We start from the raw sequence: 20,913 nt of genomic DNA, 5'->3' as shown, positions 1-20,913 counted from the left end.
CCCAACACGTTAGGGCCCGATTCCGCGAATTGCCAACCATCGAATCTCGCCTTCGTTTTGAAGGATTTTTGAATTAATAATTATAAAGCTAGCTTAAGACGTATTAATTCGATTTGAAATAAGACGAAATTAATCAAAAAATTTTTTTGGGTTTTATAGAACCACATTTCAAAAATCAAATGAAACGATGATATAGGGTAAATGGCACATATGATGGTACGATAATAATATTAATTGACTAGCAAAATATGCAATTAAAAATAATTAATCTAAAGATCATAATCAAATCTCAATCACATACGAAGAGCAACTAACAAATCATTAAGGCGAATACCATGCAATGATTATACGTATTCATGCCATAAGATATAAAGAAATTAAACAACAAGATATGCGTGAAGTAAATGAAATGTAGAAATCAAAATGGTATAAGATTAATAAGCTAGGTATATATATATATATGTAGGTTGACAAGCTTAAAAATAGGGATATATATATTTTGAAATGGATGCTAAAGAGTGAAAATTTGAATTAAGTTGCAAGTAAAATTTTTTAAACACAAACATATTTTAAAGTTGACAAACTACATGATGGTTTAAATAATATATATATAATATAAAAAAATAATAGTGAAGATATATAACAAGACATAACACACAAAATGGATTTATAAAACATGTGTACATGTAAGTTTATTGTAAAAAAACATGAGATTAATAATAAGATATATACATATATACATATTGTTAGTATAAAATTATACACGCACCCTTTTATTACACATATTTAAACAAGAGGCTATATAAAACATAAATATAATATCGAGAAAAACTCAAGAATAATAATTTTAAAATTACAAAGATGAAGTTTCTAAAATAATTTCATATATATGTATATAAAGAGAATGTTTAATAAATCATGGAGCAAAAAGTATTTTAAATAAAATAAAAAAATCCATTAACGTGACAAGTGTATTAAAATATATATATACATATAAACTTAAAAGCAAGTGTATGTAAAATAACATAAAGATGGTAACATGTATAGGACTAAATGACGTATATAAACCCAACATATATGCTAATATAAGCAAATATGAAAATAATTTAAGTAGAACACATATGCAAAACACATTAGAATGATAAAATAGGTGCTGAAATATATGGGTTTTGTAATATATATATATATATATACATATAAATCAAAATACAACCATCGATGAATATATGTGTTTATGTAAAATAACCTAAACAAATTTATATTATGTAAGATCATGTAATGATATATGAGAATAAACTCAAAAGGAATTATAAGTAAAATAATATGGAATTATTACAAAGCTAACTTTGTTATAAAATACGTATATGTATATATATATCTATATAACTGTGTATATATAAAAAATTTAAAAGAATAGTATGCAAATCGTGAAAATATGGTGGCCAAGATTACAATAAATAAACGAGTAGATGACACACATGATATAATTTATACAAATAAATAAACACGAATGATAAAAAATGAAATGGATCTAAAAAGAAACCGAATTGACATCAAATTAGAATGCAATGGATAATTCGAAAATAAACAAAATGATGATAGGGACCAGTATGCCATGCGCGCAAGTGTGTGGGGGCTTAAACTGGAAATAACCCAGCTCCCCAAAATGCAGCGTTTAGGCTTGGACCCCTTTGCAAACAAACATAGATTTCGAAGCTAAATTAAAAGGAATAAATAAAACAAAAGGGATGCATTCGAATGGCCACGCAGGGAGGAGGGACCTAGATTGAAAATAATCCCTTACCATAGAAAAACACGCGGGTCATCGGGTTTGGAACCAAATCGGGTCGGGCTTTGATGTCAATACGACACCGTTTGAGGTCTTATAAAAGACCCCTTTTAACCCACTCAGCCGAACCCTAGCCTCCATTCTTCTCCTCAGGCATAACCCGCATTTTCTCCTTCCAAGAGGCCAACCCGCTGCAAGGTATGAGAACGGCGCTCGCAGGCTTCGAAACATGGTTTCTTTTTGCCACCGGGTTCCCTTCAAACCCCGATTTCAACGAAGCCAAAGGGAACCCGCGGCTCAATCTCAAGGCAAGTCCCCTTTTTCTTTTCTTTTTCATGAATGTAAAATGATAAAAGCAAAAAAAAAACGGAGGAAATAACAAATAGAATCGAGGAACAAAGATCACCTTCTCAAGAAGTGACTCTCTGATTTTCAAGCAAACTGTATTGCGTATGTATTGTGTGTTTGTATTCTCTCTCAACGTAACCTTTTACAAAGACTCAAACTCTGGCTTTATAGCCGAAAGGAAAGAGGAAAAATTAACGAAAAAACAAAAAATACAATGTTTTTCTTTTTTGTTTTTCTTTGTTGTTGTTGCTTGTTTGTCTCCTTGTAGGTGTGGGTGTGCTGGCGCTCGGGTACGGGTGGTGCGTGAAGGCCGTACGGAGGTGCGCAGGGGGTCGTACAGAGGCGTGCTAGAGGCTAGGGCTGCGGCGTTCCTTGCTGCTAGGGTTCTGCCCTGTTTTTGAACCTTGGGCCACTTAGGTTAATTAGGTATTAGGCCACTAGATTTGGGCTAGAGGGACTGTTTTAGACTTGTAATAGGACATTAACTAAATGGACTTTTATTGGACTATTAATGTATTTTTATTTATTTTGGTTTCGTGTTTATACGGGCCCGGGCTAAATTGGCCCATTACATCGGTTACGAATTGATCTATCATAATTTGATAATGTTAAATTAGGTTCCCCATTACACTTAAAGAGCTTATTTTCAAGCAATTTAGATGTATTTGTCGTGTTTTTAGTTAGTTTTAGTTCTTTGCATTAATAAATGATATTGTGCATTTTGATGCTGCTTTGAGACCCGAATTGGCCAAATGGCACCTGAGGAATCTAACGAGGTTGGTGAGTGATGCAGAGAGTCAATGGTGACCCAATGAAAAGAAAACATCACCTAGAAGGGATGTATCACAATATGGAAGCATGGAAGTTGTAATACCATTTACAAGATGAGACAAAAAAAATGACTGCAAAGGTAGTCCTTGTCCAACCTTACCCCCAATAAATACAATGTCCAAAAGCATTTTGGTCAAAAAGTTTGGATTGTAATCAAATGTTAAAAGCTACTTTCGGTTAAGAAGAAAGGGAGAGCTTTTAGTTATAAGTTTTTTTTTCATCTTTTTAGCTTAGGTTTAGAGTAGTTTTCTTCTTCATAGTTTTAAAGTTTTAGTTAGAGCTTTTCCTGGTTTTTCTTAGTGTTAATGGTGGTTAGTTAAGTTAGTTATCACTGTGGCTAGGTTTATTTGCTTGTTTAGTACCTTAAACTCCTCCTATTTTCAATTTAATCCTTAGTATTAATATAATTCAGTTCCCTTTTATTTTCATAAATAAAAATATGATCTTTTGAGTTTTTCCTCAGCTCCATTGTTGCTATTTCTACTTTTTTCAAGTATTCGTTAAGAAATGTCCAACTTTTACTTAAAAACCTTTATTGTTCTTACTTTTAATGCATGTTTACTGGTATGTTGGGTATTGCTTGTTTTATAATGATAATGAGTAGTTAAATCTTAGGTGGTTGGTTGATGGAAGTGTTGTCTAGTTAGTTCTTGGTACAGAGACTAAATCGTAAAAATCGAATTAAATCAAATAGACTTCAAAACTTAGAATTGACAACCCTAAGGAAAAATTTAGGTAAGTGAGACCGAGAGGAGATCTTATCAGGCACCAATTCGATAGTCTTGAATTAGTTAGTAAGGTCGAGAGATAAATTAGACTAATTTGTCTAAGTTGGTAAAGTGAAGACCGAGAGGTAAAATTGCACAAATTTAGGAGTTTAATTGGTTTTGATCCTAGGTCCAAAAGTTAATTAGCAACATGGAAGTCAATCAACCGTTGTCTATTACTAATTTGTTAATTTCATAAGTTTACCTATTTTACAATTTGGTCATTTTTCTTACTAATTAGTTAATTAGCGTAATTACCCTCTAAATTATACTTCACCGTATTATAGAATTAGTGAGTAGCTAGCTAAACTCCCTTCTTGCATGCTTGTTAAATAAAAATCATTAAATTGCTGACTCTCTTGGGTTCAATCCTTGAAATACTCAGATGTTATATTGTAACACTACAAAAATTACAACTGCCTTTCACACTTGCAGATATCGCACGTAGATCAATTATATTTGTGTTGATTCCGCACCCCAATGTTCGCATGCCGGTGGCGCGAGCAATCATGAATAAGTATTCTACTTGAGAATTGTTTCATATATGTATGCTTTGAGACTCATTTGAAGTTGTAATTGAATTGATCTCTACTTGGATAACGAGATAATTCGTGTAACATTGGTTGTAAATGAATGGTATTGCAAACATGTTGTTCCCAAGTTCTGATATTCATGTTTCTTTATGTTCAATTAATTGTTGTAAATACCTTTAAGGCTATAAGCCTTTGTTGGAAGCTGATGGCTCAAATACCTACCTCTGCCTTGAGACATGTTTCATGTATGTATGCCTTGAGACACAGTCGAATTTGTAATTAAGCTGATCTATTCTCGATAACTTTGCGAGTATGCATGTAACTTAGGTCGTCAAAATGAATGGTATTGTGAATTAGTAATTTCAAGGGAAAGATCGCGTCGGGTTTCTTGAAACAGCTGGGTTGATTACCCTTCACTTTCTTTGTTGGATCCTAAGATGAGGAGTCAATTTGCAGACCAAGAAAGAGGCAATGTTTATGGGGGGTGTATGTCTATTTCTTTGTAATGCTGAAGAACACCATGCTTTTTGCCTTATCAGTTAACTGAGACTTTAGCATTACTAATTGCATAATTTCCTGTCAATGTCCTGATATATATATATATATATATATATATATTGTTTTATGCAATATTATTAGTGCCTCACCGTCTAAAGTTAAACATGTCTTGAAAGAGGTCCCAATTATCCTAAGGGTCATAGATGCTTGCCATGGCATGATGGCAAGTTTTTATTGATCAAAGAATGTTAATTGTCTTCTTTGTTCCCATTCTCATATCCTTTTTAAACGGAGAAAAACTGACTGGTAAGAGTGTTGTATCACTGTAATAACGAGGAGCGAACCGTCTTCTTGATTTGCTCTACCATAGATGGAAACACTGCAACTTTTTCGTAATCTCTACAAATGGCAGAGAAACTACCTTTCCCTCTTCTCCTTTGAAATCATCCGACCCTTAAACCTCCATGTTTAAATCAAACCTCCCTCCCTCCCTCAACCCCATTCCTTCAACTTGAAGACTCCCAACAACCCATTGAGCCACGAGTACGGAACTGAACCTGCATCTGTAGTTCACCTGACCTCAACCGTGGGTTACAGGGTTGTCAACTCCTTAATCGACCCTTCTTTTGACTCCAATCAACTTGGCAGAATGCCAGTGATTTGGCTAAGTTATTTGAGCACTTTCAAAGAAAACCCCGATTCAAAAACAAGAGTATTTGACTGATGAAGTACTAGTAATTGTCAAAGGTTTAGGCTTTTGCAAGAAATTCATTGTTGCTGTTATTATTTGGATCTTAAGGAAAGAAAGGTCTGTGTTGCAGCTAATTTGTTAAATGGCTTGCATAATGAAAGGGTTTAGTTTTGATGTATATACTTCTTTGATAACTGCATATGGCCATAGTGGGAGGAATAGGGAAGCCATGGTGGCTCTTGCTGATGGGATGAAGAGTGATGAAATTGCCCTGGATGGGTTATACTTATAATACACTTATAAGCTGTTCTTAAAGAGGGCCTTTGTACGAGGAAGCAGCTTTAGTTTTGAGGGTGGCTAGTTTTAGTCCTGAAAATGTTGTACTCGATTTAACTGGCAGTGAACTTCGGAAAGTGTTTCCAAGGACGAAGTGAGGCAAGCCTCTTTGTTAGCAATCTTCAGAAACTCGATCTGCGTATTTCCAAGAATGAGGAAATTAGATTATTAGAACATATTGCAGAAAAATGGTCATAGAAGATGGTCTTAAAAACAACTTTCTGTACTGTGTTCTTGCTGTTGATCATTCTGAGTACGGAGACGGTGAAAATATGATAACGTTGCACTCAATTTAAATCGCAGCGAACTTTGTATCATATAGTCAATGAGAGAAGAAACAGGAATGGAGAAAGAAGGGGAGGTATGTATAATCCCTTTTATTACCAATTCATCAGGTTTCCAAGCCATTGTCTGCTTTGTTCTTTGTTTTTTGTGCATGAAATGGCATCAATTCTTTGCACGTAAATTTGGATGCATTCGGTATCGTTGTGTATATTCCATTGATGAAAAATATGCATTATTATAACTAATAATCAGTGGAAAATCATGAATTATAGTACATAAGTATGAAAAAGAGAGATCCTACTCTACTTTTTGAGTTGCATCAGGTGAAGTTTCTGTGACTTCTTGGTTAATCCCCGGTGATGTTAAATCTGGAAGAAGACTAACCGAGGCTTCATCCGAAACTTCTTGTTTAGGTCGGGGCGTGTCCAGATTATCTAAAGGCACCACCAGTTGTTCTATATCATCAAATTGGGTCCATTTCCTATCCTTTGCATGAACTAAAACAGGGTACATTAAGATCCCAATGATAATAACTATAACACTTACAATTAATGTTGTTGCAGAAGCTAGGCACATGACAAGAACAAGTAACAATGCAGGTGGCAAGCAAAGCATTGTTACACCAAATGTTTCCAAAGGGACCCTGTAAGGTCTATGCAGATCTGGCTTTTTGATTCTCAGTTTTATGAAAGCAGCAAATTCGAGAAGCATTCCAATTGAGTAAAGGAAATTCAGGAATTCCAGAATTTCCTGGAAACTCATCCATGACAAGAAAATAACTCCAGTGGCTGAGCACAATATGCTGAATGTTGGTGTCCCATACTTTGACCTACAAAAATGGGTTTTCAAGAACACGTTAATACATACAGTGTGATGGTGCAATAATAGAAAGGCTTGTTTTCAATGTTTAAAAGAAACTTCTACTTCGACTCTTCGTTTTTCTTTAAGTATTTGTTTCACATTCATACTTGAATATTAGTACAGGGATATGATCCTCAACTTACGCTCTAAAGTCTAAACACCCGAATTGGACTAATGTAGTCATACTTTGATGGTAAAAGTATCATAGAAGCCCTTGTACTAAGAGAGGGATTACATTTTGCTCCTACTCAGAAAAGGGGCAAATTAATCCTCATACATTAGACCAGCAAGCGAATCGATCCTTTTTGTTAACAATTTCATCCAATGGTAGTATTAAAAACTGGCATGTCTGGAGGAAGAATAAGACAATGACATATGGCGTGCACATAAACTTTATGTTGACATATAGAGACTAGCTTTTAATACTAGAAATGAATGAAATTTTTAAGAATAGGACCAGTTTGCTTTTTGATCATGATACTTTTACCTACAAAAATGGGCCAAGAACATTGTTTGTAATCATGTTGATACATACAGTGTGCTGGTCCAATAATGGAAAGGGTTGTTTCAAAGTTTAACAGAAACTTCTACTACGGTACGGCTGTTGTTTTTCTTGAAGTATATGTTTCCTGAAACATGCTTGAACATTGGTATGGGGATATGATCCTTCAACTCTACCCTAAATCAATCAACGAGTCCGAATACTTGCACCCGAGTTCGACTAATGTGGCTTCTAATTCAATGCTTTCACTCAATTTTAATCATATAAGGAAGCAAAAAGATCAGGGAACTTAAAGTTACCTTGAAGAAAAGATGGCTGGGAGCATTCCCATGTCACTCATTCCTAGCAGTTGAAAAGCATCTCCACTCATTTCAGCTTCAAACAACCCCAAATTAGACATTGCAGCAGCTGCTTGAATCCACCATTTCAGCCAAAGCCCTCCTATTAACATCCCAACTTCAGAAAAATACCCATCAGTCCATTCACTAGAAGGAGAATTCAAAGTCCCTGTCCCGGCCAAAAGCGGAATCAAGTATGAACAAACCACCAAAACCACCGCCCCGAGAAGCGCTTTCGGGAACGTCTTACTCGGATTTTCAACCTCCCCCGCAAGAGTACTTGCCTTATCCCAATAATTCAGATTCCAAAACATACTATTAAAGTAACCCCTCCAATCCACCTTGTTAAAATCCACAACAAGCCATTGTTTAGGATTTATCCTAGGTATTGAAATCACCCCCATTACAAGGAAAGGCAAAAGTGAGAAAACAGCAAGTGAAACAGCTGAAAACCCCACAATGTGTAGCCCTCTATAGTTCAAATATGTTAATGAAACTGTGATCCCTAATAAAGCTGGAATCCTAGCAATCATGTTGTTAAATATGGGAAATGAATGTTTCAAGTAATCGAGGAACAAGACAGGGTATAAAGCATTGTCCATTACACCACTAAACCATTTCCAAAAACCTTCTTGGAAACCCCAAAAAGGACCAAAAGCTGAAGATATCCAAATAACATATCCACCATTTTCAGGGAAACTTGTAGCAAGCTCAGCTGTGATTAGAGCCTCTGGGATGCTCCAAAACAAAGGGAAAACCATGAAACCAAGCAAAGACAAAAGAGGGCCACCCCCTGCCCTTACTGAATCTTCTATACCAAAAGGACCACCAGATACCTCATAGAATATCAAAGCTATGAGTGGCAATAGTGTTAGTTTTGGATTGGTTTTGATAGAGCTGGTGCTTGCACCCTCTTCTTCACCCATCAATCGATAGGGAAACAAGAAGACAATAATGGCTTTCCCCTTGAAAATGGGCAAAAACAACGATAAAAATCAGATCTTTTTTTAGAGTTTAAAGATGGAAACTTCAATATCCAAAAGAACCCAAAAAAGATATGGATTTTCTGATTTCGTTTACCTGTTCTTCTTCTTCAAAGAATTGAAAAAACTGGGTCTTCCCTAAAAAACAATAATAAGAAAAGGAAGCTACAATCTTTTTGAGATCGTCAATGATATTTTCTGGAAACTATTACTTTTATTGGGTTGTTCATTTATTCCACGTCTTATTGCACAAAATGTGTTACACCCAAAATTGAATATAATATATACATATACAAAATTTGTTGAGAGATTCATACTTTTATTCCTGAGCATAATAGAAAAATGGTAATATAATTTTTTTCTAAATTTTATTTTGGTATTTGTCTTTTTTTTATTTTGAAACATAAATTTGATAATTAATTTATTTTAATTACTGAACTTAAAAATATAAAAATTCAATAATATGACACTTTCGGATTATGACACATCATCTCTTAAAATTTAAAATTTAAAATTTTATATAAATTTTCAAGTGATGTGATGCAATTTTAAGATGTTACATTGAGTGTTTTAATAATTTTAGATTCAACTAGTTTAATCAATTTGATCACTAGATTAATAATAATTAATTAATTAATTAAAATTTCATAAAAATCTAAAAAATAAAAAGTAAAAAATTATTAAACCAATTCAACTATCAACTTTTGTTTTAATTTTCGATTTTACAAATTTCAAATAGTTTTCAAGTTAACCAATTCAATCCCTTTTTTGGACCATTATATTGATCATTTTTTGTCTAATTGATCGAGTCTTGTTCCAATAATAATGGTCAAATCATCAAAACTTGACAACATGCAAGTTCAAGTATTAAAATAAATTTAATTATCAAATTTAAAGAATAAAATAAGAAAATAAAATATAAATATTAAAATGGACCTAATTACCAAATTTAATTTTGAAGTGAAAATTATATTATTCCTTAAAAAAGAAAACCATTGTTTTTTAATTAAAAAATTCATTAAGATGTGACATATTCGTCCCATTTATTGTAATTTAACTCATATTATAACATTTAAGAGGTGAATGGGATATAGAATTGGATAAACCTGTATACTATTACTCTAATTAAACTACTTTAGATAAGTGAACTCAGCTAAAAATGGTAGAGTATATTTTCAAGTAAACATCACATCATTTAATTAAATTATTTCATAAAATTGAATTTTATAAAATAGTAATTTTAAATTTTTATAAGAGAAAATATTTAGTACACGGAATTTTTAGATTCTAGAAGCAATGGTAGAAGTTAACAAGTTGTAATACTCAAAATTTTGGTTTCTAAGAAAAGACAAGTATTTTAAATGTGACTTAAGTATTTGGAGAGAAAGTATGAATAATGAAATTTAGTAAGGACCAAATTGCAATTTTTTAAAAGATTAATGACCAAAAGTGTATATTTATCATTTTGGAAAAAGGGTGAAAATTTAAGAAATATTTTTTTATGAATGGGACGAGATATATTGATATGCGGAAATTGAAAGTTGAGATAGGGAATAAATTGAATAAAGTGGGAAAGTAGAGGGGACCCAAATGCAAATTTTCCATATTTAATTGATATTTAGATACAAAATGATGTGATTAAAATCCAATAGCTGATGAGGTGGAAAGTTTGTGGAAATTTATGGAAATTAAGGTTGGAGAGTGATGAAATTTGTTTGGGTGATAGAATAAATGGACTAAAATGAAAAAAAAAGAAGGAAAAGTGTAGAATTTTTTTACATAATTGGAAGGTTGAAAGGTAGCATCTTGGGGCAGCAAAGATAAATGGGAAAGAAAGGAAAGGAAAAAAATGAAAAACTATGAGTGATTATACTAAGAAAATTGTAACGCCTTAATTTTTTTATTTCTTCTTCTGTAAGTGTGTATCTACTTCAGTAGTTAAGAGTTTTGGAGATGTATGAGAGGTTACAAGTTCAAGTTTTACCTTTAGCAATTATTGTTATTTTTGGATCTAAGCCCTATCTTTGATTAGTGGGCTTATATTTAATTGCCTGTAATTTCATATTAGAATGAGTCTGTTGGTTCAAGTGGTAAAGGAGCTAGTGTGTTTGAGGTCCTGTGTTTGAATCCTTGTGCAAACATAGGTATTGTTTTTGCTCTGTTATTTGTTAGAGTCTCGGGAAAGTGAGAGTCTGAGGAGGTTGTGGTATAGTGGGATTGCGGGAGGAAAATAAGGAATTTGTAATCTCACATTCCAAAAACCCCCAAATTCTGACGTCAATTTCTTTTCTTGACATTTTTCCCTTTTCGGTAAACCCTTGTTCGTCACTTTGATTCGATTCGTGATTCTTGTGTCAAACATCGTTATTGCAGCTTCTGGTTTTTAATCTAGTGGGAAAAGGTTGTGAAGCAGGAAAATGCACTTCAACGGTTTGATACGAAGTAGTGGTCTTCTTTGTTAAGCAATACTGATGGTCTCGGGAGTGAGTTTGCAGCAAAAACGAATCAAGTGTGTACCCGAAACGCAAAAAATAAGGTTTTAAAAAAAGCCTAAAAACTGCATTGTTGACGCCACACGGACCTGTGGTCACCCGTGTAGATGACCGTGTGCGAGACACGGCCGTGTGGTCGATGAAGGCATGGTCGTGTGCAGCACACAGCTGTGCAATAATGTGGGTGTGGCCATGTGGGCGACACGGGCTAGGCCAAGTTGGACGTGTGAGCTACATGAGCGTGTGGGTTCTGGGCTAGGCCATGTGGGCCACACGTGTAAGGCTAAATCTGGGCGTGTGGGCTGACACGGGCATGTGGGCCCATAGTTCTGAAATTTTCCCTAGGGTCGCACGGGTCGTTCCGATCGACTGTGGGCCTACTGTAAGGTTGATAAGGGCTATTTAAACCCTATTTTGAATGCTATGATATTCTGATAGACTGATCTAAGTAGGATACTAAATGTATGTCTGACTGTACTGCCATATATATATATCTGTTATTTCTATAAAAGCATGTTGAGCATGTTTAATCTGGTAAGTCTGTATCTGATTTTCTATATCTAATTTGGGGTGGGATTTGTATATGAGGAGGAAGTGATCTGTATGGCGTTCATCGCCTTTATTCTAACAGCTTGGCTGCACATTATCTAACATGTGTCTAAATGGCACGATATGGTGTGTAGGGATGGGTGGGTGTTTCTTTATCTCTACATGGTGTGTTGGGATGGTCTGCATTGGTGTGTAGAGGATGGGGGTACGATTTATGCATGTCTGATTCTGAATCTGAGACTGTATCTGTTTCTAACTGTGCTTTTAATTTTGTATGTTTGTATGCTTAAATCTGCCAAGTTACACACTGAGTTTCCGTAAACTCACATCTGTTGTCTGTTTTGTCAGGTAATCTACAGACTTAGGCGGACCAGTGCGACAGAGTCTCACGGTGACTACAAGTTTGTGAATTGACTTTAAATAATGGTTTTATTTAATTTTGGATTATTTTTTAGAGTTTTGTAATTGTTGGACTCTCTGGACTGTTTAAATTTTTATTTAGTTTTGGTTATTTTTTAACTTTTATAGAGATATTTGACTAAAATTACGGTTTTACGAAATCAAAGGTTTTTTCAGAAGTATGAACTGGATTTTTGAAATTTAACGGTTTTAAAACCTCCGCTGTAAATATTGTTTTGGTAAATGAATTAATTAAACAACGTTTTCAGTAATAGTTATAAAACTTGGATGATTTATCGAAACAACACTATTTTCAAAACTCAATCCTTGTGACATCACCAAATTCGGCCATAACGTCAAGGCCGGGTTTGGGGTGTTACAAAAATGTTATGAATCAAGAATGGAACTGTAGAGAAAGTCAATGGCAAAATATGGGTCATTGGATGAGATTGCAAAATAAGATGAAATCTTAAACCATTTGATTATAATGATTAAAGTTAGATTTTTATATATTAAAAAATAATATTTTATTATTAAATTAGTTGAGATATTTTGATGGAAAAATGAAGAAACTTCTTCATCGTTTATATCAGTGAGTCATTCCACTTTAAAAAAAAAAGAGAGAAATTTTAATTTTTATACAATTTGGTTTTTTATTATAAAATTCTACCATTCACCCTAAAACCTTGAAAATTTTCGTAGCCACCAAAGAGGAAATATGAAGTATAGGCCTAGAAGAGCTTGTATAACATCTCGGAGGCAAGACATAAGAAATTAAAAGTAAAAAAAGTTGGAACGGACGTGTAAGATTATGATGAGAGTGAGAAAAGAAGAGAATAGAAGCAAAGAAAGTGAGGTTTTGGCTAAAATAGAAGTAAGTACTTAATTGAATTCAAGTTAGTTTACTGTAATTAGATTTGAGTATTTAAATTCTAAAATGAAATAACTAAATAAGATATGCTTAAGATTACTTGAATACGATATTGAATTTAGTAGTAAATATGTAATTAAAGGTATGTTAGTAATGTAAGAAATGGTAAAGTGATAACTTAGTAATTAGTGAATTTTATGAAACTAAGTATTAAATTATAAAGAGTGAAAGTTATTTATTTGTCATTGATTGATAAGTGAATAGATACGAATAAGCGAAGTCACTATAGAGGGACTAAATTGTAAAGAGTGTAAAATTTTATATGTGAAATAAATATTGTGATTAAAGGTTTAAATGAAGTGAAAATTGATATTAAGATGTTACAGTAAATATTGAAATTTCATGAATTTAGTGATTAAATAGTAAAATTTGAAAAATACTAAGTGTGCTAAAATAGTGAAATAAAAATTTAAGCAAAGTGTTATATTAAAGTGAATTAAAATCTAAAGTGTAAAGTATTATAAATATGTGATATGCTAGTGTTCATGTGAACTAATGTATGAAGTGAAGATGTAATGCATGTAGTATGTATTCAGAGTGAATAAGTAATGTGATGCAAAGTGTTATATGTAATATTTTAAGTCATATTAAAGTGAATATGTGAATGTGTGAAATGAAAATATTATATATATGTTTATTTGATTTAAAATGAATGGATAAAGTGTTATGTGAGTGAGCTCAGATGATAGATGATATGTGATAATGAAAAGATTTTGGAGTTGAGAGAAGCTGGGGGTTCAGATAGGAATTAAGTTGGTGTTACGGGGGTTCAGAGGGGATTAAGAAAGGAGAAATGGGATATGTAATGTGTTTAATGGAGTTCTATTAAAGGTCAGGAGCTCTGTTTTGGCCCAAAGCTCTACAATGTATCAAAATTATTAAAACTCCTCTGAAACTCATTAAGGATCGCAAAAGTGATATGTGAAAGTAAAATATATATGTATGTGTAATGATATGTGAAAATAAAGATAAAATGAACATGTGCATTAAGTTTTAAAAGATATATGTATATTAAATGTTTATGTTATGTTTGTGAAATGAGAGAAAGATTTTGATATGCGAATGTGAAACTTGATTAGTGATAATATATGTTAAAGTTAAGACTATAAGTTATAAAGTTAATTTAAATGATTGTATGTTTTGGAAAAAGAATTAAAAGTTTAAATATAAACTATGTGAATAAATGTTATTAAAATTTTATTTAAATGTTATATATATAAAATGATAAGATAGAATTTAATTGAGTACTTACTAAGCTATTCGTATAGCTTAACACTTTTGTTTTAAATGCGTAGGAGATAGATAAGTTTTGAAAAGAATCGGGGATTGCTACTTCGGTTCAGATTACATCACTCCTCAAGCTCTAAGTTCAAGCCTATTGGTATATATATTTTGAACTTGAGTTTGGTATATACTTTGGTTTATTAGTAAAGAAAATGTGAATTATGTATGAATAGTAATGTTTTGTGCTATTAGTTACCTCGATTATAATGAAACAAGAATATGTTTAAGTGGTGAGTTTAGTGTCTAAATGTAGTATCTTTTACTCAGATTGGGCGAGGGGTGTTACACAAGTGTCCTATAAGAGTATAATAGAATCTTAAAAAAAATGTTTTAAAAAAGAAACATGTGACAATTTTTTAAGGATGTTTGTGGAATTAAAAACAAGTACAGTGCTAATTTACCAAATACTAACCTTTTTTATAATGCATGAGTTTTTTTCTTTTGATTTAAAATATAGGGTAAACTATCTAGTTAGTCATTCAACTTTTAGCCTATTTCTGTTTTGGTCACCCAACCATCAAAGTTTTCAATTTTTTGGATTTCTTCCGTGTCCATTTTGTGGTCCATGTTCAGAGTTCATGGCTGCCTCTCCCAATAACATTGCTTCCAAGGTTTGAACTCATATTCTATTTTTGTGGAGTGCAATATGTCTTACTACTACACCTAGCACTTATTGGTATCAAAATTTTCAATTTTTTTAATCATTCTGCTATAAGTTTGAAAAACTGAATTACATAGTGTTTATTTTTCTAACATGGAAGCCAATTTTTTTTCTTGTGTGGACTTTATTTATTTTATTCTACTTCATTTCATCATATTCTCCAAAAATGGAAAAAAAGCTTTAAGAATTTCTTCCCTCATGTCATGTCACCATTGGAACCACCATTTCTTTGGTGTATTTTCTAGCCACTCTAGTTAACGATAAACTCGTCTCATCATCCACAACCACTCTACCAATTAGATTTTTCAGAAATCTCTTCAAAACTTCAACCTAAATCCAAAAGCAAAATTACTCTTGTTTGCAGTCTCCACCATTTGATCAACATGGAATAGAGATACATTGTTCTCTTCCTCCTCCTCCACCTCTCCGATTGTTAGGAATTGGACAAAGATCCTCTTGTGCCAAAGAATCAAGGGAGTCCGAAGATAGATAGCCTCATCATCTCTTCTTTTTTTTTTTTGGTAAGGGGAGGGGTTTATTGGATTTCCAAGGTTTGAAGTGTCCATTTGAGAATCCCAACGGTGAGAAGTATTGTTGGTAATGTAAAGGGTTGGTGTTAATGGATATATCTCATGTTGGTTAAGTACAAGCTATCAAGAGAGTTTTTATATAGCTTTAATTCTTGCTCTAATTGAGTAATTAAGCCTATTATCACACATGTACGTCGCGTCACACTATCTCCTCTTCCTTTCTAATTTTCTTAAACACTTTGTCGGTTTTTCTTCTTAATTCATTATTTATTTTCTAGTCAGTGCTAATAGATTTTATTTTGCAATAGCTTAATTTTCCAACAAGTATTTGCCCAATCAAAATAACATATCTCGAAACCAGTCCCATCAGACAGTCATCGATAGAGATCTTACCAAGATAAGTTTGAAGTTTTAGCTTGATTTTTATCAATTTTGAGTGGGTTTCAAGGAAAACCAAATGAAGAAAGAGGGGAGAAAGGGGAACAATTTGGTGCCAATTATGTTATGAATGGCAATTGGCAATAGAGACAGCTTCACGGTTTTTGCATAAAAGAGAATGCTATGACATCAGGACGTTAAAGAATTCACACAATGAATAAAAAACAAATTCAAGAACGTTAGTAGTTAAATTAAAAAATTTCATAGTTAAGTGGTTAAAACATAGATACGCTGAAAATTTAGTGACTAAACAGATAGTTTACCCAAAAATATAAAATAAAACAATAGTCACTTTAATTGATAGTCAACCGTTTTTGAGTCTGAAATAGGGATGTGGGCGCGGGTTGATGCGCGTGGGATGAGTGATGGTATGGTCCCCCGCTCCCAAGGGTGTGGGCGTGGCTAGCGCGAAACTCCGAGACTTTATGGCTTTTAAAATTGGCTTATCAATGATAAATAGCCACGTGGCTGTTTGTGAGCAATGTCATCAATGATAAAAAAAAGTCTATTATTTGCCAACTATTAGTACGTGTTTGACTGGATCAATGATAATTTTAGGATTAATATACCATTTCATACTTAATTTTGACTCTATTATTCAATTTAGTACCTAAGTTTTTGTCCCAATTCGATACCTAGACCAAATAACATTATGTTGCCTGATAAAATATTTGACATGTGTGCTCTAGTAAATAAATATATATACTAAACTGGGATAAAAAAACTCTTAAGTGTCAAATTAAATATTGAAGCTAAACTCAATGCTTAATTGAGAAAAAAATCAGATATCAAATTAAACATTTAAGATAAACTTAGGTACTAAATAGTATATTAACCCAAATTTTTAAGTCGTTGGATTAGGTAATTTTAAGGCTTTTGGTATTACCAAATAAAAATTGTAAGGCTGTGTAACAATATGCGTGCATGTATTATATTTATATATATATATTTATATATTAGTTTTATTATTGTGTTTAATAATTAAAATATATTACCAATTAGAGTTATTTAAGGCTCGAAAATTTACTCAAAAAATGAGAGGGTTTAAGTAAAAATATAAGTAAAAAATGAGTTTGGGTAAAAAAAATAATGTCTATTTAGAAAACGAGTTAGGTCTCGAGTAAGGTTTTTTTCGGCTTGGGCCTGACCCAATCCAACCCAAATTTTTAATAGTAAAAAGACCTTGTTGTTTTTTCACCTTTTGTTATGTTTTGCTATCATTTCACTATTATATTACTACTATTTTATTGTTAATATTTAGATATTGTATAACACTGCTTTTATTGTTAATTTTACTACTATTTTAGAGGTATTTACTTGTTAAGTTACACTTATCTTAGTGTTATTTAAGTATCAAGACTTTTTAAATTTATTGTGGAACATTTATTTTAATATTTTTAGTGTATATGGTGTGTTATATTTTAAAATTTTTATATAAAAAATTAAAATTAAAAATTTTAATACAGGCCGGACTCGAGTTTTAGCATTTTTATCTGGGTTAAGCCTAGGACTAAAATTTTGTTAGGACTCGACCAGAGCCATGGATAACTCTATTACCAATAACACTACTAGCCCAATGATAAATTTGTGTGGGTTTCAAATTGATTGGCACGAAGTTTAGAGTTTGATCCCTATACTTGTAAACCCTTTCTTCGTTCCCCATTGTAATTTAATGTAATTGTTAATAATTAAAATATATTAAATTAATTAATATAAAAACTTTTTATTTTAAATTTTTTTGTAGAAAAGAGACAACACTAGGCGATTACAATAACTAATTCATAAATGAAAGGATTTAGACCCATTAGGATCTTCAATCCAACAAATCTCTAACCGAAACCGACGTAATTGCAAATAAATGGAGCAAAAAGTCCCCTATATCAACACATTTAGCCATATGATCTGCACCTTCCATTTTGATCCCTCGGAATATATCGGACACGAACCTCCCATCTTCGCCACAACAAGATGTAATAATCTTAATTCCACTAAAGTACTATTGGCTCCTCCCCCAGACAAAATTAATTCCACCAACAAAGCATTATTACGCTCAAATTCAACATTGCTAAACCACCTCATCATTCCAAGCATCCTCAACAACTATACACTCCTCCATAAGAGTTTTCTCCGAGGTCCTTTCGTGGTCACAAACTAACCCTTCCATCGCCGATTTCAACTCAACCGAAGCATGCAAATGACTCCCCATAATCTCATCTAATGGTTTCCCCTTCTGCCTGTAAATTATATTATGAGCTCTCGACTGCAACTCTTGAGAGGCGCCGGTTTTTTTACCAAATTTAAACATCACATTTTCTTTATCGTTATACAGATCCATATTTTTCCTATCCATTATGCGCATTGCAGTGTGCTTCTCTTTATTTAAAGTCAGTGATACATCTACTGGTTGAATGACTATGTTTTTTATAGCACCCATAGGTCCCGATTGTGATCCATCATCAAACACTCCATGCCTAACATTAGCCTTCACTCCAAATATGTCATTATTGGGCCTTAGTGCTGACGAACCAAACTTTAGCCCAGCATCTACCATTACCCCTTTTTCTTTTTCCCGCTTCTTAACCTCGATATCCATAGATCTGCTCACAGTCACTTGGATGCCTAAAACCCCAATGTCACCTACATCCTTAATCTGTCCCTGATTTCTTTCCTTCATTTTGCGGTCAAACTTCCCATCAACATATTAATACATTTTTCAGGGTATAGCAGACCTCATCTTTAAAATAATAATAAGCAATGGTGATATATATATACAAATCAAAACAGAGTTTGAAAAAGTAACAATCAATGGGTCCTTCCGATAACATGCAATGGGGTTAAATTGATAAAATGTGTAAATATTGGAGGGCTAAATTTGTTATTAGACCAATAAAAAAAACTTCTCTGTCAGGCGAAAAAGTCGGGCGATATATATTCGCAAATCAAAATAGAGTTTGAAAACATAAATCGCGAACTCCTGCGCCTAAATCCAACCAAACCTCAGCTTTGTAAATTCGTGATCTCCCCTATTATTGTAGATGTTTTCTCTGTCGTGCGACATATATATATATCAATCAAAACAGAGTTTGAAAACATGAATCTCTAACCCCTGTTTTTGAGGGCATTGGGGATTTTTAAGCATCTTGCGATCTAGCGTTATAACAGATTATGATATGTTGGTAAGTTTATGAAAGCCAGACCAGCAGACATGCGAAAAAACATTAAGGATGAGCATCGAGATTTTAGTTCTCGCTATCACCATAACAAAACCTTCTGGAAAAAAGGAAGAAGAAAAAACAGAGCTTGTAATCGCGATCAATGTACATTGTTTAACGTGCATTTGTCTTTGTTGGCTCGATTTAGAAGAGCTGAGGTTTGCTTTAAATACCCATTCATTGGACAAATCCTTCTACCAGAACTGCAAATCACATTACATTCTTGTTCTGAGTTTGGGGAAAAAAACCTTGTTTTAGTTTTAGCAGAGCTGAAGAAATGGAGCAGATCGACGCAGTTAATCTAGCAGCTAACCATGTGCACAGGTGGAGGCTTCGTGACCGTAGCGGTACACTTCCTGCTGGTCGGATTGTTTTAACGGTTACGGAAGACGAGAATCAATGGTGGCGGTTTGAATGCCGGAGTGAAGGAGACATGCACTACATCACCGGCACCGAGTGGAGCCGCTTTGTTCAACCAAGGATCGATGCTAGGATCACTCTTTATGCTCAACAAGACGGTGAGAACTTCCACAGAATGGAGGTGATAATGGGGAGGAACTAGAGAGCTTATTTGTGTAAGGGTGTAGGAATGAAAGTATATGATATTATCATGGTTGGTTTCTCCTTTTATTAGTGCAACTTTATTGAAGCCAGGCACCATTGCTTTCTGCTGTTGCATGGTTTAAAAAAAATGTCGTTTTCTTTTCTAATGCTTAAGCTTAGTTATGTAATCAGAAATATGCTTCATTATTGGTGATGTTATATATTAGAATCTCTTTAATTTAGCTCAAACATATAAGAAACTTAGATATATATTATTGACAAAGACAGAGTTCACCCAAAACACTACACATGACACAGCCCATTCACCTCCCTTAAAATATTGGAAAAAGTAAATGATTGTACACACATGATCTTTTCATGTTTTCTCCTTTCAAAACTTGCATCAGCTGCTATAGGACTCGACAGGATTAATGCTATCTTCCTTTCTTATTTTGTGCTATTTCGTCACTAAAATCTAGTCATCTAACTAAGATTTATTTGAAGAGTTAGAGCTACAAAATGCAAAATGCAATCTCTAAAGCAACTCTCAAAAAAAAAAAAAAAATTCAAATGTTAAATTCCCAATACTCTATGGAAGTTTTGAGTGTATAAGAGTTTTTGAATTTGTTAACATACACATCAATTACAATCATAGCCTTCAAAGTAGCCTAAAAAATATTATTAAGAATATTCTAACAAACAGGAAAAAAACCATTTAGACTGCCATGTAGCATCGTCATTAGGGAGTTGATGGAGCTTAACGGTAGAGTAATCACTTCGTAACAAAATAATAACTTAACTGACTGAAACGTAATATTTCAAACATAAGTGATTAAAAGATAATCTGAGACAAACAAAAGTGACTATTTTTGCGTTTACCTTTTTTTAATTATTGAATTTTTTTATGTTTTAAGTTTAGAATAAAAACAATAGGTTAAAAGGGTCTACTTTTATTATTATTTTTAGATTAATTTCCTTTGATGGATTCAAATAATTAGACATTTGTTGATATTTTTTATGTTTGTAGGGACTTAATCAAATAAAAGAAAAGGGACTAAATTCCAAATTTATAAAGAGTACAGGAACTACTGACAATTTTAACCTTTTGTTGC

At 33.0% G+C, this 20,913-nt stretch overlaps 1 protein-coding gene across 2 annotated transcripts; it reads right to left on the bottom strand.

Moving 5' to 3' along the window:
- Positions 1 to 6,293: 6,293 nt before the first annotated feature.
- On the bottom strand, positions 6,294 to 9,048 carry LOC108458475 (probable polyamine transporter At3g19553). Of its 2 annotated transcripts, XM_017757894.2 has the most exons (3): positions 8,860 to 9,048; positions 7,741 to 8,744; positions 6,294 to 6,907 (listed from the first exon to the last, which is right to left on the bottom strand). In XM_017757894.2, exons 2-3 carry the CDS (start codon positions 8,703 to 8,705, stop codon positions 6,376 to 6,378), a joined length of 1,497 nt encoding a protein of 498 aa, XP_017613383.1. In that variant the 5' UTR covers positions 8,706 to 8,744; positions 8,860 to 9,048; the 3' UTR covers positions 6,294 to 6,375. The 2 variants fall into 2 exon arrangements, with proteins under 2 accessions (XP_017613383.1, XP_017613382.1); XM_017757893.2 differs by having other exon boundaries at positions 7,741 to 9,048.
- Positions 9,049 to 20,913: the final 11,865 nt, after the last annotated feature.

Source organism: Gossypium arboreum, chromosome 4 (assembly GCF_025698485.1).
Source record: "Gossypium arboreum isolate Shixiya-1 chromosome 4, ASM2569848v2, whole genome shotgun sequence".
NCBI classification, from domain to species: Eukaryota; Viridiplantae; Streptophyta; class Magnoliopsida; order Malvales; family Malvaceae; genus Gossypium; species Gossypium arboreum.
The sequence above is the reverse complement of the archived record's forward strand: the minus strand, read 5'-3'. Positions and strand labels throughout refer to the sequence as shown.